A 27,616-nucleotide genomic window follows, 5' to 3' on the forward strand; every position below is an offset into this window, starting at 1 on the left:
AAATGCTTTTCTCCTATTGCTGCATGAAAGAGACACGCAAATAAGGAAAACTGACTGCACAGGCAACAGTGAAACAGAAAAGACAAAGTGCTGTGAAATACACAAAGTATACCAAAATAATCCTCCCTCCATCTTCTTTATGGTAAGTTTAGGAGTCCCCTACGGCCACATCCCCAGACAGACTGTCGTTTGAGACCCTTTTCCAGTTCCCCAACTGCTCCTCTTTCAAGTATGCCTCCACTTCTCTTTGGGATGGGATCCCACAACCCAGCCACTCTCGACTGGGTCTCCAGGTTATACCTTCCTGGCTGCCAACCATGTTTCCTAGCAGGTCCAACTGGACTTGGACACTGCCAGAGCTCTCCTTCTTGGGCCTGTGGTCAGTAATAGCCAGGCAGTGACTCAGAAGCAGTTTCTCTAGAACAAAGTATGATTTATTTGCCCAAACTGTACAGAGAGCTCAGATAAGTAGATTTAAAAAATAGAGACCTATATGCATATTGTTTTAACTACATTCCCTCCAAGCCCCTAGTAGACATGACTTCACCTTGGTGTCCCCTGTCTTTTCTGGGCACCAAGTTACAGCGAGGTGGCCGCAGACCCTGGCTCTCAAATCAATCTGTCTGTGTGTCAGCCTTGCTGCACGCTGACTCTGATTCCCTATCTGCTTCCAGATGAGCTGTCTACAACCCTCTCCCCTGCCATGAACACCTTTTTATCCGCACAGGGTCTTTTGATCTTGGTCCTAGCCTTGGGAAGAGAACATCATCTTAATCCAGAAGGGGGCCAAGCAGGCACGTTTTTCCCCCCGATGGCCCAGCCACTGTTGTCTTAACTCCTTTGAAGCAGGTACCTGAAAGGCTGTCTTACTTCTGTCACTGTTTTACCTTTCTTGGGTACCTTAACTCCCCTTTATAACCTCCTTTGATTTGACAACATGCATTCAGTTGCCAGCAATGTAAAACTGAACAGGGATTGGTTTCATTTTCTAAATTCAACAACTGCACAGTCCTAAAGGGATACCTCTATTTCACTTTTACTATTCTTACAACCACTCTTAGATGCCAATTGTATATGACGACATCTATGTACTCTGATCATTCTCTTTGAAACTAATCCGAAATTGTTAAAGTAGAAGATATATATCTAGTTTGTAATAAGGAATTCAAACAGTAGCAAAGATGGAGGTATGTAAGTGTGTGAATGATTGACTTACTCCAAACCACATGCTATGTATGAGCAAGGCTATCGCTCTTTAGAGCAACCCCCAGTGCTGTAAAAGAAAATCTGGCTGCACACAGATATAAGCAAGCAATTCAGCATACCTGAAGATGCTCAAAAGTTAAAGAATTTTTGAAAATATGATGCAATATTTCATGTAGTGTAGCATGTTATAGTTTACTTGGAGACATTACAGGCTGCCTGCCCTATCAGATAGAAATGTAACATTTAACTCTAACTGGCATTAGCCATAAAAAGCCTGCATGACTGGACAAACCATATCATTCTGACACTTAAGAAAGAAGCCTACTGATCTGACAAAATTCAGAATCAGATGATTTTGGTTCTATTTCCAGCTTGGCCAATGAAACCATGGTGTGAAACCTGAGGCAAATCCCAACTTTTTTATGCTTCAGTGTCTGTAATATGGGCATAGTAATGCATACTTACCTTTCCAAAGTGTTTTGAGACCTACAAATGGACAATACTACAAGCACTATTAATTAATTTCAATAAGCACATTTCTATACTCCCTCTTTACTGCTCCTGTTAGGCAGAGCTCCAGCAGGTTTTATTGTTTTCCATAAATTTTCTAGATACCTGCAATTTTTAAGTGCTACATCCTCTCTACAAAATCTCATCAAAGAAAGTTAGCAAAGCTCTGCTCCAATAAATAAGACTTTAAAGACAAGGTGGCTGAGAGGCAGAAGCAAAATAACAAAGCAGTAGCTTTCCTTTTCCCCACCCTCCCTTCAATCGCTCACCAGGAGGGCAAGCCCAGGCTCTGGTTCACCTCAACTCTGCCCCAATCCCTCACCTGGAGGTGGTGGCAGAGCTCTGGCTGTCAGCTCTGGGGTTGCAGCGGCAGTGCAGAAGTAAGGGTGGCAATGGGGTGCTAAGTCTGCTCTGAAAAGTGATACTGACAAATATCACTTTTCACACTGTCACCCTTACTTCTTTACCTTGGAAATGATGTCACAGTACAAAGAGCCTCATTTTCCTTCAGTACAGAAGCAGCCTCCTGACGTCGTTTTCTCATGTTGTCTTGTACAGTATTAAATTCAGACATGGTTCCTCCATATGGCTGCCCAGGTGTTCCTTCAATCATATAGCTTCCATATTCTGGACGCCAAAGTGTTGGGTGGCTGTAATGAAAGAATGTCATATTTTAAATATTTTTATACAACTGCAAAAACAACGACTATTAAATATGAATTATAGGAAAGAATATAACCTTTGAGAATGATCACATACTTGAAAAACCTACTGACACACTGCCTCAATGCAACACCCAAGAGCCCCCATATTCCCCACTGTCATATTATGATGTTTTGTACAAAGTATGCCTTGTGAGGTATCATTTTAAAAGTCTTGATCTGTTGACATATAGTCAATTAATATCATATTGGATTGTATGTGCTCTCATTGTATGTGAAGTTATAAAGTTCTACCATGTGTGTGTGAGGTAAGAAAGAAAAGTGTGTGAAGAGATGTTGAGAGGTAAGAAACACCCACAGCCAGCTTTTCAGGTACAACAATGGAGTAGCCTGATATGCGATCGCCCATTAAGGGGAATCCACTCTCCCAAAGGCCATCCCAAAAGACTTCACAGAGGAAGCAGTACAAAATGGAGATTGCTTGACCAGTGGGGACAGCCTCCCCACATCACATGCATAGATCTTTCCTAAACTGGACGAAGCTATGAAAGCGGGGGAATGACATCACTTGTCTTCACTGCCCCACAACTCAAGATGTCAGACTCCTAGACTTTAAGGTCAGAAAGTACTAATATGATCATCTAGTATGACCTCCTGCACAATGCAGGCCACTGAACTTTGCCCACCCACTCCTGTAATAGACCCCCAAGCTATGACTGAGTTGAAGTCACCTGAAGGAACATCTGGAAGACAAAGGACTTTGAATGGGGTTGGGGGCCCCAGGCTGCAAAGCAGATGCAGCCTGTGTATCAAAAGTCTTAAATCATCTGACAGGGTGAGATATTGTTTGATTTAAATCCTGTTTAGTGTATAAGAAATTAGACTGTAAAGTTATTTTTATTTCTTTGGTAACTCTCTCTGATCTTTTATGCCTATCACTTATAATCACTTAAAATCTATCTTTCTGTAGTTAATAAATCTGTTTTATAATTTTATCTAAAACAGTGTGTGTCTCGGTTAGAGTGTTTGGGAAATCTCAGCTCGGTGGACAAGGGCTTGTGCATAACTTCTCCACATTTAGGGAGGGGCGGACTAAATAATGAGCTTACTCTGGCCTGATTTTTGACCAGGGCAAGATGGTATAATTCTGAGGTGCAGTGCATAAAAAGCTGGGGGGGGAGAGAGGGGAGTTGGCTGATGCTCTACCTATTGTTGGTTCATGAGTGGCTAGGGAAAGCATTCATGTACCTTAGTTGGGTGTGTACCTGCCTGTGAAAGCCTATGTGAGTACTATACCTGCTACAAGTTTGTAGCTTGCTGACAGAGTCACAGTGCTAGAGGCAGCCTAGGTAAACATTCCTGCTGTCTAGCTGGGTGTGGAGCTCCACCTGCTGTTGCATTAAGTGATAACAGTGCCTGGAGGGATCTGCTGTTTGTCACCAGTGAGGCATTGTTGAGAGTCAGCCCATGCAGCCCAGCGGTTCCAGTTTCCAGACTGCATCCCGGGGGGACCCATCATATCTACCAATTCTCTAAAATTCTATGGAATTAGAAACTCATTAGCACCTACCTTGCAATATGTGCGAAGAGAGTAATAGTAGTTTTTACCATTCAACTGCTGTATGACTGATTTCTATTTCAGACAGCACAAGTAATACCACTTGCAGTTAAGATTGCCTAACACTTTCCATTATAAAGACCCTGTTTTCAGTTGCTTATAACTCTGGCAAACTTCAACCATTTGGGCTGAAATTTTGCATGCTGGGTGTTTGTTGGAGGCAGATTTTTTTTCCTGTTGAAGTTTCAGCTAAACTGCTCCATTGTTTCCATGGAAACATTTTCCAGTGAAAAATACACTGTTTTACCCATGTTAAAAAATTCTTGCATCTGTTTTGTTGAGATGCTCTAGTGACTCCATGCTTTGGAGCAGGGACTTATCGTGGTGTCACAGATATATCTTTTGCCTTCCTTGTGAAAATGTACCCCAATGTGGCCAAGTTCTAAGCCTTTGAAAAAATTCTCTTGAACATACACAAAGATTTGTTAAAAGTTTGGCACCTACATTCTCCAAACACCTATCAGCACTGAGAATGCTCCATTCCAGGGATGAAGAGGCCGAATAGAACTTTCCCTGCAATTGCTTCTTCTGGATCACATGATGCTAGGCATAGAACTAAGATCAGAGAGACTCTCCCCTGTACTAGTATTCCCCTGCTGCAGGGGTGTGGACGGGAGGAGGGGGGGGTGAGGGAAACAGCACTTGCCCCCCAGTAATCGACAGGGGGACACAGAGCTCATCTGGTCCCCAGAGGGGAAGACACCTGCTCCTCCAGGCCCGTGGGGCCCTGGCAGGGACACACAACGTGCCCTTCTAAAAGCACTGGAATTTAAATTCCTGCACAAACCTCTGCCCTGCTGGCACTAATACAGGTAGGAAGACACCTGACTAGAATGCAGAAGGGTAGCAAACTGGGGGGGAGGGAGAAACAGGCTGGCGTACGAGGGTCTGTAACTACTAGAGAACATTTCCCTCCAGAACCTAGAGAAAGTGATAGAGGTCTGGGTTGTGGATCTAAAAGGTCCAAACCCTGTGAAGAACCATACAGAGAGCAGGTGACTGGGGCTAACATGATTCCAGGATAGAATTTGTTTCTGCTTTTTTGTAAATTAGAAAATTACATTAAAAAAGAACAATAAGATTGTAAAGTCAAGCACTCAAAGTCAGAAAATGTCAGAATTAAGGTTGCCTGTTTAGCCCTAATTCAGCCCTGCTTGTACGTACGCATTATGATGCGGTCTTTAATTACAAAGATTATTCTCCCTCCGGCCTGACCTTCAAGGCCTCTGCCTCATTCAGTGAGTAGTGATCCAATATTCCTTTTTATCCTTATTCAGCATGAGGTCCTAGGCCTAGTTTAAACCTACACCATCCATACACTGCTCTGAATACAAAATCATTAATTTCCTCATGGGCATTTGTCTTATGCTCTCACAGTATTGGAGTGCTTCAAACATTTGTCTTCACAATACCGCTGAGAGATTGGTGTTAACCTCATATTACAGAGGAGAACAGAGGCACAGAGACTGCCAAAACACTATATTTATCAAGTGTCCACTAATTTTGGATGCTCAACTTGAAACTCCTAAGGCTGGATTTTTCAGAGCAGTTAGCATTTTTATAGCACTTTTTATGTTCGAAACAACTCCCAGTGACTACAGTTGCAGAGTTGTCAGCCATAGGATCTCAAGTTGGGCACTAAGAAAACAAGGCACACGCATTTAAGGGTGTATTTACATGGCAACAAACCAACCAACCAACCTGTGGCAGAGTCTAGAGCCTGGGTCTAACAGACTTGGGCTTATGCTATAGGACTAGAAAAACTGGGCTCTGAAACCCATCCTGCCCCCAAACTTCAGAGTCCAAGCTTGAATGTCTACATGGCTTTTTTAGTGCTATAGCATAAGCCCAAGTCTGTAGACCCAGGCTCTGAGACTAACTGCCACAGGGTTGGTTTGGTTTTTTTGTGCCGTTTTACACATACACCAAGATGTTCAGTTGGTCATATAGAGTAAGTGACTTGCTGAGCATCACATATGAACTCTGTGGCAGAGACAGGGATAGAATCCAAATCTCCAGCATAACATTCAAATGCCCTAACTGTGAGACCATCCTTTTTTAATTCCTGTCATTCCCTCTTTCATTCACTAAACAGCCTCCAACTTCGGCAACCACCACCAAGGCAGGAGTCCTACAGACAACAACCTCCATCACACAAACCTGATTCCTCCCCCAGAGCACCATCCATCCTGCATACTGAATGAGACAGAGGTCCTGTGGGGGAAAATCCTCATATGATCATGTAATTAAAGATTGTAGATTAGTGCGTTTGCATAAGGAGTCTGAATTAAGTTTGTACAAGAACCCTTAATTCTGGCATTTCCTAACTTTCAGGTGCTTGAGTAAACCCACTTCATTTTTTTAACATAAGATAGGGGAAACAGCACGGTTTTCACTGAGTTTGGCTTACAATAGTGTTATTGATCTTTCTCCTTCATGAGTTCTCAAATTTTTATCTGAAGATATTCAAATATAGCTGTGTTGCCTAATTTGACTAAATGTAAATTTGATAATTAACCCAGTTTCAGGACATTTCGTACCATGCAACAGTGGGATAAAAGAAACTACTACTTACTTGGGATTTACTCTTTCCCCCTTCTCTTGCAGTGTATGAAGAACTTCTTCTCCAGTTAGTGACAATCGTACTTTCTTATGTTCATGATCAAAAGCTACCAACATATATTCCACCTATTGTAAATAATGAATGAAAAATACACAAAATGTTAGCATGTAGGAACATTTTAGAAGTGTTAAAACAGTAGGGAAAGTTATACACAAATTGATATGGGGCCCTGGAATTCTACAGGTTACTGATCTTTAATAGATATTTAGAAATGATTAGCAACTATGAATGTTATGAAAGGTGCTGCAGAAAAGAAAGTGAATGTTTAGCAGTTATTTGCCATGAATAAATAATACATTTCTTGGAGTCTGATCCTGAGGAATTTTGTCACCCATATATCCCAAATAAATCACCCATACATCCCAAGCACTTGAATAAGCAATTTCTTTAGACTAATGTGAGAGCATTATTTACACGCCAGAAAACCTAGTTATGACATAGTGACAGTCCAGCTATAAAGGCCAGAGTCACCCTTGTAGCAGTATAATACTGAAAGAAAATTTGCTTCTAAGTAATCTGTGCTGGAAACATCCCATTTTAAAGTGACTAATTTTTACTAGTATCTTGAAACATGCTCTTGCTATCAAAATTCCTTGGGGGCTCTCTGAATATAGTAATGCTAACAGTACAAAAATGACCACCACCTGGATATTTTAACACTTCAAATTAAGTTGATAAGTGAAAGTCATTTGGAAAAAGGTTCATTATGCACTCTTCTGAGTCTTGGAAGAATAACTTTCTATCCCACCGATAAGGTAACAGCATAAGAGCACCTGAAGACCATTTTTCAGAAGTTATATTTCCCTAAATGTGCTTCCTCACAAGACTTAGGAAATTCAAAGTTGACAGACAACACTATGTTTCTATAATGCTTTATATTATTTTGGATGTTTTTCTTCATTTTCAAATGTATTGATTTCAATTACAACACAGAATACGAAGTGTATCGTGCTCACTTTATATTATTTTTTTATTACAAATATTTGAACTGTGAAAGAGAAAAAAATAGCATTTTTCAATTCACCTCATACAAGTACTGTAGTGCAATCTTTTTATCATGAAAGCACAACTTAAACGTTACATAACTGCACTCAAGAACAAAACAATGTAAAACTCTGGAGCCTACAAACACGTCCACTCAGTCCTACTTCTTGTTCAGCCAATTGCTAAGACAAACAAGTCTGTTTACATTTACAGGAAATAATGCTGCCTGGTTCTTATTTACAGTCACCTGAAAGTGAAAAAATGCATTTGCATGGCAGTGCTGTAGCTGGCATTACAAGATAGTTACTTCACAGATATGCTAAACATTTGTATGCCCCTTCATGCTTCGGCCACCATTCCAGAGGACATGCTTCCACAGTAAATTGCACTTTCACATTAAAGAAATTGTACTACAGTACTTGCATGAGGTGAATTGAAAAATATTATTTCTTTTGTTCATCTTTTTCACAGTGCAAATATTTGTAATAAAATATAATCCAAAGTGAGCACTGTACACTTTGTATTCTGTGTTGTAATTGAAATCAATATATTTGAAAATGTAGAAAACATAAAATATTTTAAATAAATGGTATTCTATTATTGTTTAACAATGCAACTAAAACTGCAATTAATCATGATTTGTTTTAATCTCACAATTAATCACAATTATTTTTTTAATTAACAGCCCTAAAAACCAACAGCTGGCCATAATTAAAATTCAAGGAAGTATTATCACAGTAAGTCTTCCACCTGGGATGTTTCACAATCTTCGTATTGTGTTGTTTAGTATATTATACATTCTAGACACCAGCAGCCCATAATTATCCAACACTATTTATTAGGATCCGTATTTCACTAAACATTTGTTCAGTGTCTTATATGTTTACTATCTGCAGAAGATGAAAATATTTAAGTTTTTATGTACTAACTCATGAGGTTCTTAATATGCTTTTGTACTGATGTAATGGTCATATTTGAAGATCACTTCCTTAAAGAAAAACTGTTGCTATAACTTATGCACTGTTTTCTAGGAGGTTATAATTAGAACCACACAGACTTTTTCTCTGATTAATGTATATGGCTGAGTTACTGCTGCTACAGTGACAACGAATGTAATCTGCTGTTGGAATTTGCGATTAAATCTAAAACAGCATTACCCAGGAATGTTTGAAATTCTATGGAATCTGATTAGACAAGAGCTCTGAGGGGCTCTTTACTGAGCAAATATACAAAAAATTGAGTTTAAGAGGTTTCATAAGCTTCAACCTCAAATGAGAAATAGAACTCATTCCAGTCTCCATGCAACATAGACCATTTCTTTGTATAGTATGTATCATGAAATTGTAAGTCTACTATTTAAATATTCAAATTAAAAAAATGTTAAATGCATTAAATTTTCCCTTTTTATAATTAACATATAAATTGCTAACTGTCAAGTACTACTAACCTGGTTTCCATTTAATATTCTGTTTGATTTATTGAAAGTTCAGTTATATAGTTCTGGATATCAACCTTGATGAGTTATCGGTAAAAGTAGTTGCACTATGGATTTATCTTCCTGAGTATGTCAACTATATTAGCAAGTAGGTCTGGGATAATGAATTATACTTTGATTTTTTTATTTCAAAACAGGACATGCAAACCCTTGAAGACTGCTCAAAACAAAACAATTGATTAAAAACAAAGGATAAAAATGAGTTTCAACAGATCCCAACTAACATCAAAAAGACACCAGCTCATAGGTTTACGTAAATAGCTAACAAAAATTCTAACCAGCATCTAGAAACAGAGCAAAGATTTAATTAGTTTTCAATACATCTATAATTTTTCATCATTCACTGCCACTTCAACTGACTTACAACCATGCAGGTGCATCTTCAATTTTGTCTTTTTGCTTTGTTCTGTAATGAAAATATGCTGGTGGATACAGAAGAAAAGGTAATTTCCTTCTCCCCCTTATTGCCTATCTCAGAAACCTGGATGTCAGAGCATCCCCAAACTAAAAGCAATTCTTAGGAAAGCTACCTGATTTGGACTTTGTATGCCAAGCCATTTGGAGATAAGAGCTAGCTTTGAGTGCCCTTTTTCCCCCCTTCACAAAACCTAATCACTATTCACAACACAGCACTGTCACAATTCAACAGTTTCGTGGTCCTAGTTGCAAGGACAGTGCAACTTGTCAGTCTCATTTAACTAAGCTGTCTGCTGCCAGTTCCTTTAAAATATGTCCTAATGATCCTCCACGCCCCCCAGTTTGGGACCTCTGTTCTAGATTGGAATTATCTGTATCTGGGGTAGAGGCAGAACCAATCCAGAGGCTCCAGCTTGTGTAGAATGCACCAGCTCATCTCAGTGGGACAGCAGCTGGGAGAACATGATCTCGGTTTTCCAATCTCACCACTGGCTATTAGTTTTCTGTGATAAAAACCTTGAAAAATGGCTTTAAGGCCATCAACCAGCTGCCCCGCCCCCCCTCCACTTTTGAACCAATAGGACAGCTGCACTCCAAGACAATGCAGCTAACAAGAGTCAGGATGAAAAGCATGAGAGCCAGAGAAAGCATTCTTAGAAGAGAGGGGCTGACTGTTGAGTAAGTTGCCAGAGATTTCTTTAAATTTAACATTAAACAAGGAAAAAAAGATAGTATTCCTATAAAAAGCTTGGTTAATGTAAGTCCCATTGTCAGGGCACGATGTAATCAGCATTAATACTAATAATCAGCACACAGTGAAAAGAAAAAAAACCCCAAAATCCTCATCCTTCTTACTCAAATCCCTATCAAACAAAGAGCTTTGTGCATGCCTGGAATGTCATCAAATTCAGGCTATTTTGGATCAAGGAAGGGGAGCAGGTTCCAAAGTCCCATGGTCCTAATGGAGCACATCCTGTTAGCAGCCCCCCTTTTACAATACAGGGGATCCAGTTCAAGAACTGCTGTGGACCTCACGGCAGTGATGGTATGGAACAGGGGACAGGTGATCTTAGCTAGGCAACACCCAGGCCACTTCAGCCGTCATAGGTCATGAAAATCATCTTAAACTAGACCCAGCGAACAGCGGGTAGCCATGTGGAATCTGGAACACTGGTCATGGGCTCCCAGCAAGATGCCCTGCTCATAAGTGAGCTGCGAGCATTCTTCACCAGTTTCATTCTCCAAATAATTTTAAGGTGCAGTTTCACATGCAGTGCATTGCAAATCTATTCTTGAGGTGACAAAGTATCAGTGGCAGGGTCTGCATCCTAAAGCTGACCTGGTTGTTGTTGCAATAATAATCCAACAGAAGGAAGTCTAACATACATGCAAGATGCAATCTCTGGTGGCTAATGGGGGAACATACTCCTTCAAAAGGGACTCTGCCATCTCCTCTGGCTATTTTCCACAGCCCGCCATCACTACCTCCTTTTTGTTCAGTGTGAGCATCAGACAGCCATCTCACCCATGCCCCAATCTAAACTACACAGTGGCTGAGGCACTGGGCTGCAAAGTTGTTTGAGTTGCACAAGACAGATATACAATTGGGCATCAGCATACTGAAACCATCACATCCCAGACCTCCTTACTAACACGCCTAACAACCCCAGATACATGTCGAGCAGGTGGAATGACAGAACAGCACCCCATACTCAAGAGCCCTTTGAGAAGAGGGGCAACTGCCCTCAATTACATAATTCTGTTCAGACTGGTCCAGAGTTTAAGAGCTTTTGAAACATGCTGTAACCACCTTCTTTTTGACACAGTTTTCCCACTGTACTAGGAAGGGTTTGGATTTTGTTTTTGTTTTTTTAATATTAAACAAAACCCAACAAATATAGTCAGGGTTGCCTCAAACTTGGAAGGATGAAGAGCAAATTCCTCTGTAAAGTCAATTATAGACTTCACAATGCAAGATAAGAGGAGAGCTACAAAAAATATCTGAAATTGTAAGGATGCAAACATGACCCAATCAAAATGATTCATAACGTGAACACATTAATGAGCAGTCTCCCCTCATTCACTCAGCTGTAGATGTCATATCTCATCTTGTATCCAAAGGATCTGAAAGACATCTCCACAGCCTTCCTAACAGAAGGATCTGGTGTTAATTACTGAGAGGAAAAAAACAACAAGCAGCTGCCAAAAATTCCAGGCAATCCACAGAAGTTGCTTGCCAATGCAGGCTACATTGAATGAACAGCCTCAAACAATTTTAATTAAATCTGTCAAGCCTTCTCCTGTAGATGGGGGGAGGAAGATATTCAGAATTCACATTTGCATGATGGAGCCAGAGTTTACTGTAAATAGGTTCCTCACATGCTTTCCATCTCTGGCAAAATTCAGAGGAAAGTAGTTACTGGTAAGTTTCAGAGGGCATTCATTGCCTACAATACCTTGCACTCCAAATATGTGGAATTTCACCTGGCATTGTTACTATTATGTAACTTTATTAGGTCCTCCTGTTGTTCACTATTCTCTGTAGTTTTAACTAGCCTGTATAACATCCTTCAGAATTCTGATGTATTAGAACAAGTTACCGGTGTACATGTTCAACAAAATGCATTGCTAGCAATGCCCAATGGGGCAACATGCGTTGCCATTTTAAATTGTTCAGTGACAGACTGGAGATTACACGCCCAAGAAACATTCCAAATCTGAAATGAACGTAGCAAATCCCTCGTTTCTCTGACTGGCACAGGTTGGGGTAATGCTGACAGAGGGGTAGCTGAGTGTATGACTTCCCTTCCTAGAGAGAAGGGCACTACATTTTGCTGGAGTGGCCAGTTTGGTTTGTTCATCAGCTATTGAAAGAGTCATAGTAAACTTGCCTTGGTGGAGAGGAGGAAGGATCCTGCATGGATGGTGGTAAATGGAAAATGCACTTCCACAGAAAAATAAACCTAGAGAGTATGGAAGTTAAGTATATTTTAAAAGGTAAATCAACCCTGCATGCAGTCTAAGAAACTGAATAACACAAAACCGAACCTCGTGGCAACACATACTAAAATAACTGCTGAGGGAAGAAACAGTGGTCTTTTCTTGTGCTGCTGACCTGCCACCACCTGTGATCTACTGTTACTGCATTCCAGATCATCGTTACTTCACCGCTGCATCTGATAGGTAAAGGGCACAGAGCAATAGCCTGCTTCAAGAAGGGGACATGAAATGGTATTGTTTTAACCGATAGGAGCACTTCTCACGAGTTAAGAATTTTCTGATTCTTCAACTTTCTACAGCCCAGGCTCCAAACCAACTCCAAGACAAAATGTGAATCAACTCCAAGCAAACTTGCTTGGATAGAAGCCAATCACTAGCTACAAAGAAAACTGAACAGTTGCATTCAGCTAGTCCTGCAGTGGAGAGGTAACCCCTGCCATGGGGAAGAGGTAGCACACTTTAAGATGCATTCAAGTTCTGAACATTTTCATTTCCGCACATTACATGTAATCTCATTTGGAAGCCAGCCTTAGATTTATTCCCACACAAAAAAACCCTTTAAAGTTACAGTTGCTCAAGCAACATATCGCCACAATGCAAACGCTAAAAAGCAAAGAAACCATAAATTAAGGTAGTAGTTGCACCTAGCACAAGCATTAGTTCACTATCATCATAACACTCCATTCCACTACACCAAATCCATAACATGCCCAATTTCAATATCACACTAAGGCTACGGCTACACTGACGGCAGCGAAGTCACCGCTGTCAGATCGATTGCTCTGGATCGACTGTGCAGTCAGTGAAGACCCGCTCAGTCGATCCAGAAATCAACGTACTAAGTCCACCTTCACAAGTGGCGTAACGCTGCATCAACAGGAACGCGGTTCCCATCGGCGCAGTGCAGTGAAGACGGCGCGCAGAAGAGGAGCAGAGAAGTTGATGGGAGTTAACGCAAGTTTTTTGCATAGCTTGTGTAACTCCCGTCGACTGCCGCTGAATCCCGGAGGTAAGTGTAGACAGGAGCTAAGTGTGCAGAGAACTAAAAGCAGTCACTACAGTCCAGAATCTCAACTCTGATCTGTTAATTTCACCAAATATTATGAATCTGTGAAACATGTTTGTGTATTTGTTTAGTAGTATATACTGGAGAGTAATTCAAAGTAAATATACGAACTTCTGCTTTTAGTAAGGTGAAACATGTTGAGTAGGCAGCCAATTGTTTATTTTTTTCTTCTTACCCATGTGGTAATAACCAATTTTAAGATAAAACATTATTTAATAACCTATTTAATGTTTTAATAATAGTGTTAGAAGTGGAGAACACATGACCATGTTCATCTCCTCCCCTCATTCGTGCCCTCAGACTTCCATTCACCGGTCCCAGAAACCAGATCATAGATGGGTCGCGGGCAAGGGCTGCTTCTGGAAGGATGGCCCTCGCTGCTGTACTGAACACTTTTGTATCTACCAGTGTTTTCATTCTGCAAATACAGTAAAAAATAAATGGAATGTTTGCTTGCAAGTCACCTTGAAGCTACCTTGTTAACGCTCTTTTCTTATGTATTTTGTCTCCCTTCCAAAGATATGAAACCTTAAAAATCAGAAGTTTCCCAAAAGGTCAAATGATATAATTTGTTTGCAAACAGCAAAAGCCAAGAAAGATAGTGGATACAAGTCACTTTATTAAGTTTTAACATTTTTATATAATTTCGTATTATATCAACGGAAAAGTAAATATCTCCTTCAGTGGTCTAAAAATTGATTGTACTAATGACAGACATTTTGAACTAGCAAGTGAATAAAGAAACCAGGTGTACTTTGTTTCTTCATCAGTTAACGTACTATTTAAGCGTTTTGCTGTACATTTTGTAAAATAATGCAGTCTTAGTAATATGGCAGCTCACTATGGAGCATCTGCTACAATCTTCGCTCAGAAATGGGGAGAAGGGGGGAATATCAATTTCTTTGTACATAGAAAGTATGATGATCAGCAAGTTCTACTTCAACTGTTTTGTCATCATTCCTACGCTGAACGTAAACAAGCCAGGGAAGCTGTCATGGGACATAGTAATGCTCAGTGTGTAATGTGCCTTTAAGGTAGATTTTCCAGCAGCCTCTAGTGGTAAGTGGCCTAGGACAGGGTAGTCAATAGGCAGACCGTGGGCCAAATCCAGACCTCCAGACGTTTTTGAACATACCCCACAATCTTTTTATTTATTTATCCTTCTTGTTATTTTTTATTATTTTCTCTGGAGTCAGACCTTGACCAAGGAGGCTGGACTTTCACAAAAGATAATTTACTAACTCTGGTCTAGGAGATCTAGTCCTTAGGGGTATGTCTGCACTGCAATAAAACAGCCGTGCCTGGCCCACCTCAGCTGACTCAGGCTCACGGTGTAAGTCTACACTGCAATTTTATAGCCCATCAGGCTCAGACTGGAGCCCAGGATCTGGGACCCTCCCCATTTACAGGATCCCAGAGCCCAGGCACCAGCCCTAGCATTTACACAGCAATTTTATAGCCCACAGCGTGAGCCCAAGCCAGCTGACACAGGCCAGCCACGGGTGTAGTATAGACATACCTTATGGAATTAAGCGAAGGAGGAACAAAATTATACCAGAAACAGAATAGGAGTAGCCTTTCCACCGTCAGTTATTCAAATTCTATGGAGTAGAAACAAATTTTATTGGCACCAGACAAATGGTATCTATGCTTACTGGAGTCCGGAAGAGCACTTTTTTTTTTTTGGTAGATCAAACTATAAAATTGCTTGGGTCTATTGGCGCTTAGCAATACTGGGACTCAATTTTTTAAAAAATGTTCTCCTGCATACCCAAAGATAGATAGTTTTGGTCTAATGGAGTAAAAATTTGTAGTTCAGAAAAACCAACTGCTTATATGAATTCTCTGGTTTTATTCAGTTAAATTAATATGAACTTCTATAAGTCAAGTACAGAACCCAAAGAAAAAGAAAAAGAAAAAGAAAAAGAAAAAAAGTGTTAAAGGTTTTAGACAGACCCCACTTTAGGTTCACAAATAAAAGATGACAGAAAATATGCTGGCATTTTAGTTCTTTGAGTTTATGCTATTGCAGACAGAATTGAAACGACAACATGGGTGAAGATGGGGCAGCTCATGTTTTAGCTAACAAAAACAGACTGAGCTGTGTTTGCTTGTCCCCATTCCCCTAGTCACATCAGGACAGGGTATTTTGATCTTTTGAACATGGTATTGTTACATGACTAGAGGATGTCCTACTAAGCATGTACTACAACCAGGAAGCAGGGTTATTGAGATCTAAACTTAGAGATTATAGTCATTTGTATACAGCTAAAGAAAATATGTGGCATATTAAAGAACAAAGAACTCCTTTCTTTGACCATTGTACCACGTAGCAGAGTGTAATACTGTAAAAACAGAATACAAATCACTTTACTGTATAAATCTAACATCAAAAGCCTTACTTTATGAATTGTACTGGGTTTAAACAGAAAGTCTGTTTTTTGTGCGACTGTAGACATTAATTTGTACAACTGTGTTTTCCACTCCACATAGGTTTAGATTGTTCATGGACCAATAAAGGAACATTTATTGTATTGTAATAAAAGAATTGGCCAACTTTCAAATAGCCCCTTGCATCAGATTGGGGGAGAAGGAGGCGTCTCCGTGCTCATCCTCCATGCTCAACTTTTTCCTAAATACCATTTATTAAGAAATCACTTCATCTACTAAAGAATTACATAGCTGAATGTTGAAAAGCAGAGGAAGCAAGAGTCCTGGAGACAAATGAAGCAAAAGCATTCTACTTTGTTATAAAGGCTCTTTACAGCACAGACATGGGTAGTGTTGTTATAGGGATATTCAAAGGCAGAATCAAACTCTGCTTCCTTTTTAAATAAAGTCTTGTTTTTGATTGATGTTGAATTTGACTTTTACAAAAAGAAGGGATTTCAGAGCAGTGATCAAAGGGTCCTCTACCACAGGAGCCCCAAATATTCCATGACCAAAGCTACTATTAAAGTCTCTGAGCAGCCTTGAAAAATCCACTCACCTATGGATGAGGGAATCTACATCAATTTACGACAAATTTTAGCTCTCATTTAAAACTAGTTCTAGTCTTTATGGGTTGCAAAAATAACCTTCCAGAAGTGAACCAATATAAACCAAACACCTACTGAAGCTCTTCTCTCTGACAAGCAGCAGCACTAAAACATTAATAAAACTCTCACCAATTTCATTGATGTCATTCAGAACCATGTAGACAGAAGTGAAAACCTCAGGAATAGTTTTTTTTAAAGCAGCAACATAAAATCATGAGCAAAAAAAAGGGGAGAACCCAAAATAGGAAGGATGAGGAAAGGGTAGAGTAATGGAACCCCTATAGCAGCTAAAAGGCTTTAGAGGGAGAAGAGATAGAAAGCCCTTTCTCTATTTCATCTCTTGGGTAGATTGGAGGGAGGAGTGCGGGAGGGGGAGCAGAGTATCAAATGTATCATGTCTCCTAACCAGAGACTGATATGAGAAACCGAGGGCTTGTCTTCACTTACCTCTGAGATTCGGCGGCACTCAACTGGAGTTACACAAGCTACGCAAAAAACTTGCATAACTCCTGTTGACTTCTCTGCTTCTGTTCTGCGCGCCGTCTTCACTGCACTGCGCCACTTGAGGTGGTCATCTTAATACATTGATTCCTGGATCAACTGAGTGGGTTCTTCACTGACCACTCAGTCGATCCAGAGAAGTCGATCTGACAGCAGAGAATTTGCCGCCGTCTGTGAAGACAGCCTGAGCCTCCTACCATCCCCCCCAGGAAAATTTAAGAACAGCACCTTCCTCTCATCTGGTAACGGGGGGCTGGGCTTCACACCAGGGGGTTGCCATGAACTTAACCAGTGTCCTCAGCCCAATTCTTGTCTTTCATATGTTCCTCAACCAAATCGGTCAAGTCTTCTTTAAATTAGGTGTCTAGTAAATGTTTCAAATCTGGTAATCTGTATCAGCCTGAAACACTGCAGTAGTACTGGCTATGCAGAAACAGAGCAGTGGTTAGCAATCCAAAGTTTCCATGTTTACAGTGGTTAAATTGGTTATTTCCATTTGAAGTATTAATTCTGTAGCACCACAGATATGTAATTTTTGTAAGACACAATGCACATCTATGAAGACAGAGTATCACCCCCAAGCAGCTCACACTCTAAAATAAGACCCACAGAGGAAATGAAGGGAAAGGTGGAGGCAGAAGTGAAGTGATCATAGGGTCATTTGAGAGGTCAGTGTGTACTATGTACACAACTTGAAGGTTGAGGCTTTTTAAAAAAAATATGTAAAATATTTAGCTTAAGCTCTCCCGTGAAGTGGGTTTTGACAAAGATACTAAAAAAGACAGAAAGGGGGTGGTAAGCCTGAAGGCCACATTAAGGCAGAGAAAATAGCTGAAAGGCAAGCAGGATAGTAGCCTTGTCTAGATTAAGATTTAAGGTGTAATACTAGCATGTTAGCTAACACATTTTAAAATTCCAGTGTAGACCCTACACTTTTCAAAGCATCAGGTAACGCACATTAACATCTTTAAATCCTGGCCTAGAAAAGGCCAACAGGATCAATACAGCAGATGCAGTTATACACAAATGTTAGGGACATGCTAAATCTTCTGTTTATATCCAAATAATGCCATTGTCCTACTTTTTGTATTCAGTCAAATGGTGCTCTGAGAAAAAGCATGAACAAGCAGTCATGTGGCAATTAACCTAATCATTCATGAGTGCTGTTTTTCTCATGTGGCATGCAGGCAAGTAGCAATTAAGACAGCCACCATTCAACACCATTCACATACCACCACCATTCAAATGCAGCCAGTCATGCTGTATTTGGTGGGGGGCCAGTACTGTGAAATTTTGCAGGAAGGATAAGAGTTTGAAAAAATACAGCCTGTTTTCAGACTTTTACTGTCTGGAAGGATAATTTGCAGGGGCTTAAAAAGTGACATAGAAGTTACATGAATCACCATTTAAATGTTGTAAAAACAAGCAACAGTATTCTTCCACAGCATCTGAAACAAATGCACTGCAGCAATAAGTAGAACCTGAGAATGAAAGTCCAAAGTAAACAAAGAGCATAAACAGTGATGAACACACAGATTTTTAAAATCTTAAATGCTCACTCCTAAACGTATTAGTAACAGAGGTAAAAAAGGTGTATTTTAGGTGACAGTGTCAATTTGTATCTTCACCTAGCTGAAGTTTTAAAGATTTACATATAGTTAACTAGCAACACAGGCAATGCTATAATTACAGAACTGCTGTCTGATCTGGTTTTGAACTATTTGTTTTTGGACAATGGCTACTACCAGATGCTTCAGAAGAAGGTTCAAGACACCCTCCTCTACAGGGGACCATCATGGGACCACCTACTCATATGATTAGTGTCCTGAAGCATGAGGGTTTAACACTTTTTTTTTTTTTTTTTTTAAATCTTATTATTGTAACTGGCTGTTCTTTTCATTCATGCAAGCGTCCAAGACTTTTTTCAATTCTGTTAAGCTCTTGGCCTCAAAGATATGCAGCAATGGGTTCCACAGGACAATTGCTTTTTTACAAAAAAAAAAATACATAAAAAATAAGTTTGCTGCCTTTCAATTTCGTTGACCATGCCCTTATTCTTGATGAGAGGGTTAAGTATCCAATTTACGTTCTCCGACTATCATGTCCTTTTTTTTTGGTCTCCTCTCTAAATTAAATTATCCCGACTCCTTTCAACTTCTCTTCTTATGGAAGTTTTTCCTTTATTCATTCAGCTGTCAAGTATCCAAATGCCTTCTTCACTTTTTCTGAGAAAGAGTAACCAAAACAGAACTCAGCATTCCAGGTGAGGGTGTAGCACAGATTTATATAATAGCATTATAATTTTTCGACCATATTCTTCATCCATTTCTTGTGGTCTAACACTGTTCACTTTTGCAAGGGGAGGACCACCACTGCACAAGAAGCACAAGTCTCCATTGAGCTGTAAGCAATGACACCCAGATCTTTTTCCCTTCAGCTGCCTCAGTTAATTTACAACTATTCAAAAGTCCTGTGGGCAATAACACAACTGTCAAGGCCCACATCAGTTTCACTCTGCAGTGGCTGCTGCTGAGAACAGTTTTAAACAGCATCTGAAGGCAGGCATAGGAGATAGCAGCTAGCAAACACCCCAAGAGTTGCAGAGAGGGTTAAATTAGTAAAGTCTTCTCACCATACATGCAATGAATATGCCTCTTTTCTATCAGGGAGAGGGATCTGGGGAGGCTCCATATTTGTCTGACAACTACCAGCCAGAGACTAGTCTGAGTAAGTTCCAGGTTACCACATTTTGGTAAAGAAACCAGCTCACCCTTCCCTTTCACAGCACACAGGAAAGAGTGCTTGGCTTCTTGCCTGGGTGTTGCTCTTGGCAATGGGGCCCCTCATTTTTGTTCTCTGGTTTAGTCAGTTTATTAGGTGTCTGATTAATTTTCCATTATGAGATGGTGGGAGGAAGTGGGATAGACAAGATACACAGATGAAGAGGACAATGCAGAAAAAAAGGAAAGATTAAGAAGATGAAAGACAATGTAGGAAAACATACACCATGAGAGAGAGAGAGAGAGAGAGAGAGAGAGAATGGAGTCAGGAAGAAAGAATGTGTACAACAAAACTAGTGTGCTCTCTCTCCTGCTTTATTTACAGGTAAAATAGAGTTGACTGGTAATATTAAAATGGAATACAATGCACAAAGAGTACACAATTGTTTTATTATTCATTTAAATTGTAAGGAATGTGGTGGCACAGATTCTTCACTACAGCTAACAGACTTAGTTGCCAAGCAAGTTTTCAATTTGTCCAAATTCATACATCTTGTCTTTAATAGGAAAATGACCCTGTGAAAATTGAATCCACTCATTGTATTCTATGCCTAAAAAGGGATAGTGGCATGATTTGTATCCAATGGAAGGGTCATGTCTAATTTCACCAAGCAAGGACAGAATAGAAATTACAAGCCTGATTGCCATGTCATTCACATTCTTGCACATAAAATCAACATAATTTCTTTTGTAGCTTTCCTTTTGACCAAAAATATTACACTATTTGCAACTTTTACACACGCGTGCGCCGCATCTCTTTTCTGTTCTGATTGTGCTTTAGTCCCTTTCCCAGTCACTCTTTTCCTCACATCATTCACTCCAGGTCTGGTGTGGCATAACGTCTGAAGAACATCAGTCATCTTGTTCTGTCTTGCAGTAAAGTGGACTGCAGAGACAAACAAATAAAATAATTTAATATGTGCAATAGGGTTTCATTTTGTAGACCCACATGCATGCACAGCACAAAGCAATGGAACTGAGCCTAGCGGCTAAGAGCCCAGCCTGTTCACTCTTCAGAATCCACCACAGGCTGCAAAGTTACACTTCATACATCTGCTTTGCACTGCAGAGAGAAAGATGGAGTGGAACAGAATAGGAGATAGGTAAAGCACTACAGTATACAGAGAGGCTTTTCAGGAGTGCAATGGTGGAGAGGCCAGAACACAATCTACCTTACCTCCCTGCAGTGTAGTACTTTATACCACAGTACCTGCGAAGCTGCACTACAGTGAATCATTAATTTGACAGTAAATAAGGAAAGGAACTAAAGGAAAGATGAACAATATCCCCTTCTTTTTCTAGCAATTTAAAGATTACAAAAGAAAAAGACTTAAGATTTTCTAAACAATAAGTTGTATTTTTCGTTATTCCTGTGTCTTTCATCTTTGCTGCTGTGGGGAGCTTAGTTGATGGAGCAGTGGTTTTTTTTTTGGGAGAGTCTGATCAAGAAAAGAGAGAAGTAGCTTGGCAAAGACATGACTCTCCCAAGCCCGTATGCAAGATGGTAGGTTGGTAGCTCAATAGGTCGCAGAGTCAATGCTTTGATCTTTCAAACTTGCTACTGGAAGATAGGCAGAAGCATTGTGGGATTACACTGGAAGAGCTAATAGCACTACCTTACCTATGCTTAGCTTTGTTCAGAACAAATGGATCACACTGGTGGTGTGAATGCTGTTTGAATGTCCAGATACCTTTCACCTGATGTTCAGAAGTGGAAAACACTTGAGGTTCCAACTGACATCAAGCGGAGCCAGAGGTGCTCAACACCTTTGAAAGTCAGGGGCATAGAATACGTCTAACTTAGAATACCACTAAGTTAGAGGGTTACAATGAAAGTGTTCTAGAATAGACAAGGCATTGGACAGCCCTACAATGCCACGCTAAAGGTTCTTTCTGCATTCACAAGCAAATACAGTGAACTCAGCTTTGTGAACAGGAATTTGGGAGGTGAAGGGGGAAGGAATCTTCTAAATACTTCTGTCTGCCTGTGGACAAGAACAGAGAGGATCAACAGATAGGGACCTCAATGTTTATCTACCTCATTGTTTCAGGCACATAGCTATGCAGGCAAGTATATCTTTGATAGTATTCCTTTAAAAAAGTAGAAATAAAGCTATTATCCAATTATATCCCAAATGTATTTTATAACAGTTTATTACAGCTGCCATGACTGTATCACTACAGTTAAGTGAGAGCTGTCATCTCATTATTTATTCCTATCTTCAAAGGTTTATAGCCAAGTCAATAAAAATGTCTTCAAACTATAATTTGGTATATAAGGTCCAAGTCTATAGCAGATTTTTTTGTTAAGTTTAAAACAGGTTTAATTCAGATGAATTAATCACAGATGCCAAATGCTTTCCACAATCCTTCTGGCTATTTCATCAGAGAAATCTAGAAGTCAAATTTATTTTTCAAGTAGTCAGTCTATAATACAAATGAACTGTTTTGCAAGCTGATGAAAATATGGAAGTAACAAGATACTGCAGTGGTGTATGGGAGGGGGGCGGCGGCGGCTACCAGGCCCTTGGGCGCCAGCTTGCAGGGGTACGCCGGGCCGGCCCTTCACAATGTGCAAAAGCGGGGGGGGGGGGGGGGGGGGGGGGGGCGCGGCAGCGGAGGGGCCACAGGAGGCTCCGAGGAGCACAGAATCTCCTGTGCCCCACACCCATCGTGAAGTACTGGCCTGAGGCGCACTTACCCACCGCTCGAGCCCCGCAGTCTGGCACCGGCTCAGATGGGGCAGCTTCACCCCCCAGCCTGGAGGGGGGGGGGGGCCGGCAGGCTCTTCAGGACGCACAAGGGGGCACAGGAGTGGAAGCGGGAGCAGCCGCCTCTCAGCCTCCCGGGCCCCCCCACCCTCCGTGAAGGGCTGACCCAGCACCCCCCCACACCCCACCAGACCCACGGCACTGGGCTGCAGTGGAAGAAGCGGGCACCACACACTGGGTAAGTGCGTGGGTGGGCGGTGGAGCCAAGCCTGCATTTGTGCCCCTCCCCCGTGCCTCACACCTCCTCCTCCCCCCCATAGGTACAGATCCTGCCTTCCCAGGGCAGCTGGGGATGGCACAAATGTAGGCTTGAACCCCGGGTGCCAGAGACCCTCTGTACGCCACTGAGTTACTGTTGTGTGTGCAACAAGAAGTTCAAATCACAAGTTTCACCAAACATTTGAGATTCCAATACTTTGTTGAGCCCATAAGACCCACCACTGAAATAGCAGTTTGCAGTATGTCAAGGAATAGCTATCTTAGCATACATTGATAGCTACTCTGACAAGTGAAACAGTAGGTGTCAACCCAATGCATTATGTAGCAACATTAAACAAACAATAGCAATGAAATAATACATCATCTTTCCTGACTGAGTTGACAACTCCTGTTTGCTCTATGAAAACATTTTTAAAAGGAGTCACAGATATTAATCTGCTCTCTGAAAGGCACAGCAGTATACAGTACACAAATCTATATTACTACATCTGCGGCAACAGATGTAGTAATTACTCAGTACAAGAAAAAGGAAAAGTTAGTTGCTTATAATTCTGCTTCCCTGAAGGCTTACAGGCTTCTTGTTCCTGCATTTTAGCTCTTCAGCATGAGGTTAGCAGAACACCCCTAGATCTTAAGATTCTGACCCTTGAGAACATCAGTAGCCAAGAAAAGAGTAACCATTCCCGCTACCGAATATCATGCACTGCCCCCTGTCAAGTATAAATGTTGCCATCAGATAGTTTCAGTCAGTTCCTCTGCCTGGAAAAGGAAACTGCCAGAAAGAAAAACCAATTTAAGATTAAAAAAAGAGAAAAGGAAAAATTAAGAAAAGTTGTAAGAAAAAACCTAAAAAAAAGTTAACTTTCACATGAAGAAGAAAGGAGCTCTGCTCTGCCACTCCCTGATCCTGAGACTGCTCATAAGGGTATATATCATGGTCAGTCTGTCCGCAGTAGTGCTCTTTTTCCCAGGCCAGACTGGTAGCTTGTGTCTGGTCATCAGAGTAAGCAAATTAAAGGGCTAAGCCAAGAGTGGAGAAAAGAAGAGCCCTACATTCTTTCAGCAGAGAGGGAAGTCTCTTTGCCCAGGTGCTTGCAGAGATTCCCAAACAGGAGGTACAACCCAATGCCTTCCTGGATTGTTTATGTAAAATATGGTGGCCCAACAGTGCATTTGCACCATGACCACCATTTAGGATATCAGGTCTTGGACAACCCCCCAGTCTGTGCAGGGCTGCCCTCATCTCCAGAGCATATATGAGTTGCTAAAGACTAAGTTTTTTCATTGTGGAGCCCCTCCCAGGCTGTGGATCACTGTGCTATGGAAGGTAAGTGTTTGAAAATCTATCCTTAATTGCAGACTGGATCTCTCTGGTCTGATAATGATCAAGGAACAGAGCCTGAAGTAAAATGCAAGAGTCCCTTCTGAATCTTACTTCCTACTGGGATCTCCTGTGGTTACCTCACATGGAGATGTACAACAAGAACTATAGATAAGAAGACTCAATAATTGTATAATAACTGTTTCAAGCTATGACCTGCTAGCTCTTCCTTATCCTTTTTGACAGAATGGTGATGTCCTAGATCCCATTGTGAGGCAGGGAAGCTTTGAATTAAATAATGAAGATTAAGTTAGTCTGTGCAGGAGATAGAAATTTCTCAGGGGTTGGTCCAAGACTGTGGAATTAACTCCTCCAGGAACTGATAACTGTCACAACCTCCCCACGTTCCACTCCAAGCACTTATTTGCAAAAAGAGCACGTCTTTTACTTTATAAATGTATTTTTTTTTAAATACTAGCAAAACACTCCATGGCACATAGGAGGGCATGACAGAATGAACATCAATTATTTAATGCACAACTGGAAGGTGCTCAGATACTACAAGCATGAGAGTGGTGAAAGTAACTGAGTAGAAAACAGAGAAGAGAATCTATACAGAATAGCATCTAGCAACTGAGAATATCACACTTTACTCTTGCCACTAGTGTACTCAGTAGTTTAAAAGAAAGCTTGATGAGTGAGGGAGTTCCAAAAATCTCATGCTCAGGAGCAAAGACCCAAAAGGAGAATCCTGAAAAGCTGGTCTCTAGACACAACACTGAACACAGAACACTCAACACCTACTCCAACCCCTACTTCCAATTTTCAACTCCTGAAAATTAAGTCCAAGACTTAGTCCTTGTCTACACTAGAAAAATAAGTCGACCTAACATAGGTCAACTTACACAGTCACCACAGTAATTACTGCGGTGGCTAATGTCCACACTACCCTCCTTAGGTTGGTGGACTGTGTCCTCACTTCCACCGACCTAAGAGGGCAGTGTGGGGGAGCTGAGAACCCCACAGGCTCCTGGGCTCCGGATGGGCTGCCCCCCCCCCAGGCTTCCCCATTCCCAGGAGGAAGCAGCCTGGGGCTTCTGGCTCCTGAGGAGTGGTGTCCAGCTGCCCCTGCTTCTCACACACTCCCTCCCACCCAGGCCCTGGAAGCTGGGCAGCCTTATCAATTTCAGGGCTGCTGTGAAATTGCCAAAGCTGCCCCAGCTCCCAGCCAGGAGCAGAGTCTAGGTGTCCAGGCTGGGAGCAGGGAGCAGCTGCTCAGCTCTCTGGGGAGCTTCCTTATCAATTTCACCACTCCAGTGGAGTCCCCACAGGTGATGTAAGAGATGCAGTGTCTACATTGACATTGTGTCCCCTAGGTATAAGTCCTACAGCTCTGGTTGAGATGGTTTTATTATGTTGGCATAGCAGGGGAATGCATCAGTGGGAGGAGCATTTTAATCTGTACACCTCCACTGTCTTGTCGACAAGAGGGGACTTTTGTTGACAAAACTCTCTAGCCTAGACCAGCCCTTAATACAGAATCATCTCTCTCTGTAGTTTAGTTTCTAGATTGGTTTTTTAAAGCAAGTCCTGAGCAGAAAGGGCTTTGGGCTTCACAAGCACAATTTTTTTTTAAGCAAGCAGGTATCACAAGTCTAGAGATGCCTTCGGAGTCGGCCAGCATTTAACCATCAGGCTGTGTCCGCAGCACACTCTGCAAAGGGAGCAGGCTGGTGAAAACACCGACAGAGTTCCCGCTCCCACCCCGCCAATCCCCTGGACAGCAAACAATGCACTAGCCCTGCCTGAGCTGCTCCACACCCCACCTCCCACTGCCCAGCCAGCAGCTCCGGGGCCCGCACCCCGTGAGGAGCGAAGCGCCCCGCACACGAAGCCGACAAAGAGGCCAGGCGTGAGGCGACCGCTGCCTGCCGGCGGGGTGGGCCATCCCCCCCCCCCCACGGGGCAGCCTCGTCCCCCCCGCCCGCCGGCTCCCAACGCGCCCTGTCCCGGGGGCCAGCCGCTCCCGGCAGGTGCCCTGCCCGCCGCGGGACGGGGGAAGTGGAGGCAGCGAGGGAGAACCGCGCCCGCCCGCCGGCACCTGCCGCGGGAAGCCGCCCGCTCCGCTCACCTCGTCCCCCCACTTGAGCACATCCTTGTGGCGCTCGCCCACGGCGCGGTAGATGTGCAGGAACTGGAGGATGCCGTGCCCGCGCACGTGCTCCGCGTGCCGCCGCGTCTCCTCCCAGCTCAGCGGGGAGCCCTGCGACAGCAGCCCCATGCCGAGACCGGCGCGGCGCGGCAGGGCGGGCGCGGCCGGTACACCGGCCCCGGGTTCTGGGAGCAGCGGCGGAGGCCCCCCGAGGAGGCGGCCGGGGCTCAGCGGCGGACGTACTGCGCGGAAGCGGCGGCAGGAGGAGCCGGAGCCGATGTCCCGGCGCAGCACGTGATGGGGGCGGGCGGCGGCGGCGGAGCGTCAGGCCGTGACTCAGCACTTTCCGCCGGCCGGGCCGGCTCGCGCCCCGCCCCCGCGCCCGCCGTTGTCAGCGGACACACACACACACCCCCACACCCACCCCGCTGGGCCGAGGGCGGAGCCGGGCCGCTGGTCTCCGGCCGGAACACGGGGCGAGTCAAGTGCCTGTGCGGAGCGCACGCTCCCCCCCGTCTCCCATTTGCTGTGCCGGGCTGGAGGGAGCCAGCTCGGGAGCCTCCTGGGCTGGGGTCTGGGAGTGGGGAAGGGGCAGGAGCAGGGCCGGAGCTTGGCGCCCGCGGTTCACCCATTGTACCAGCCGCACACCCTGGCTCTCCTCGTCCCCCCACTGATGTTAGTCACTTGACACTGATCTCGGCTGGTGCAGGCCACCCACAAGCCCTCTAGGAAGGGCTGTTTAAAATATTATTAAACAAAGAGGCTTGCACCTGCTAAAGGTTCACATGTGAAATGGTTTTACAGCAGTGGGACTCAGTGGTGTGGGAGCCAAATTAGCAAGCCACATTACCCACAAGAGTCAAGGTAGTGTGAATTCATTGTTTCATTTACTACAGCACTAGTCATATTTAAACAGTGGGATGGGAAATATTTAGTTTTTATATATATATATTATTCTCACAGGAAATAAGTTACTAACAGTGTAAATTGATAACTTAATTGGTTAATAACAGATAGTATAAAATATCCTGATTGGTTAATAACTTATCTTAGTTAATAATTAAATCAGTTTTAATATGTGCTGCAAAAAGCAGAGGAGACACATTAAAGAGCTGCTCGTGGCTCTCTAGCATCTGCGTATCATAGGATACACTGCATATGCAGAAGGAGTAGTGAAGTAGGTTTCCAGGTTGCTTTCACGTGTCCTGGGTGGTACAAAGGGACATGTTGTGCCATCAAACCTCAGGTACAGC

General features: G+C 42.4%; 1 protein-coding gene across 1 annotated transcript in view; it reads right to left on the reverse strand.

The window, feature by feature from the left end:
- The window catches only part of GCLC (glutamate-cysteine ligase catalytic subunit), a 58,705-nt gene extending 31,777 nt beyond the window's left edge, over positions 1 to 26,928 (reverse strand). Inside the window, exons 1-3 of the mRNA XM_067565466.1 lie at positions 26,343 to 26,928; positions 6,572 to 6,684; positions 2,184 to 2,366 (exon numbers count right to left, since the gene is read on the reverse strand). Coding sequence (XP_067421567.1) covers positions 2,184 to 2,366; positions 6,572 to 6,684; positions 26,343 to 26,492 — 446 coding nt within the window. The 5' untranslated portion in view covers positions 26,493 to 26,928. The remainder of the gene's footprint in view (positions 1 to 2,183; positions 2,367 to 6,571; positions 6,685 to 26,342) is intronic.
- Between the last annotated feature and the right edge of the window lie 688 nt (positions 26,929 to 27,616).

This window comes from Emydura macquarii, unplaced genomic scaffold (assembly GCF_026122565.2).
Source record: "Emydura macquarii macquarii isolate MOO-44397 ecotype Brisbane River unplaced genomic scaffold, CSIRO-AGI_Emac_v2 contig_2680, whole genome shotgun sequence".
NCBI lineage: Eukaryota > Metazoa > Chordata > Testudines > Chelidae > Emydura > Emydura macquarii.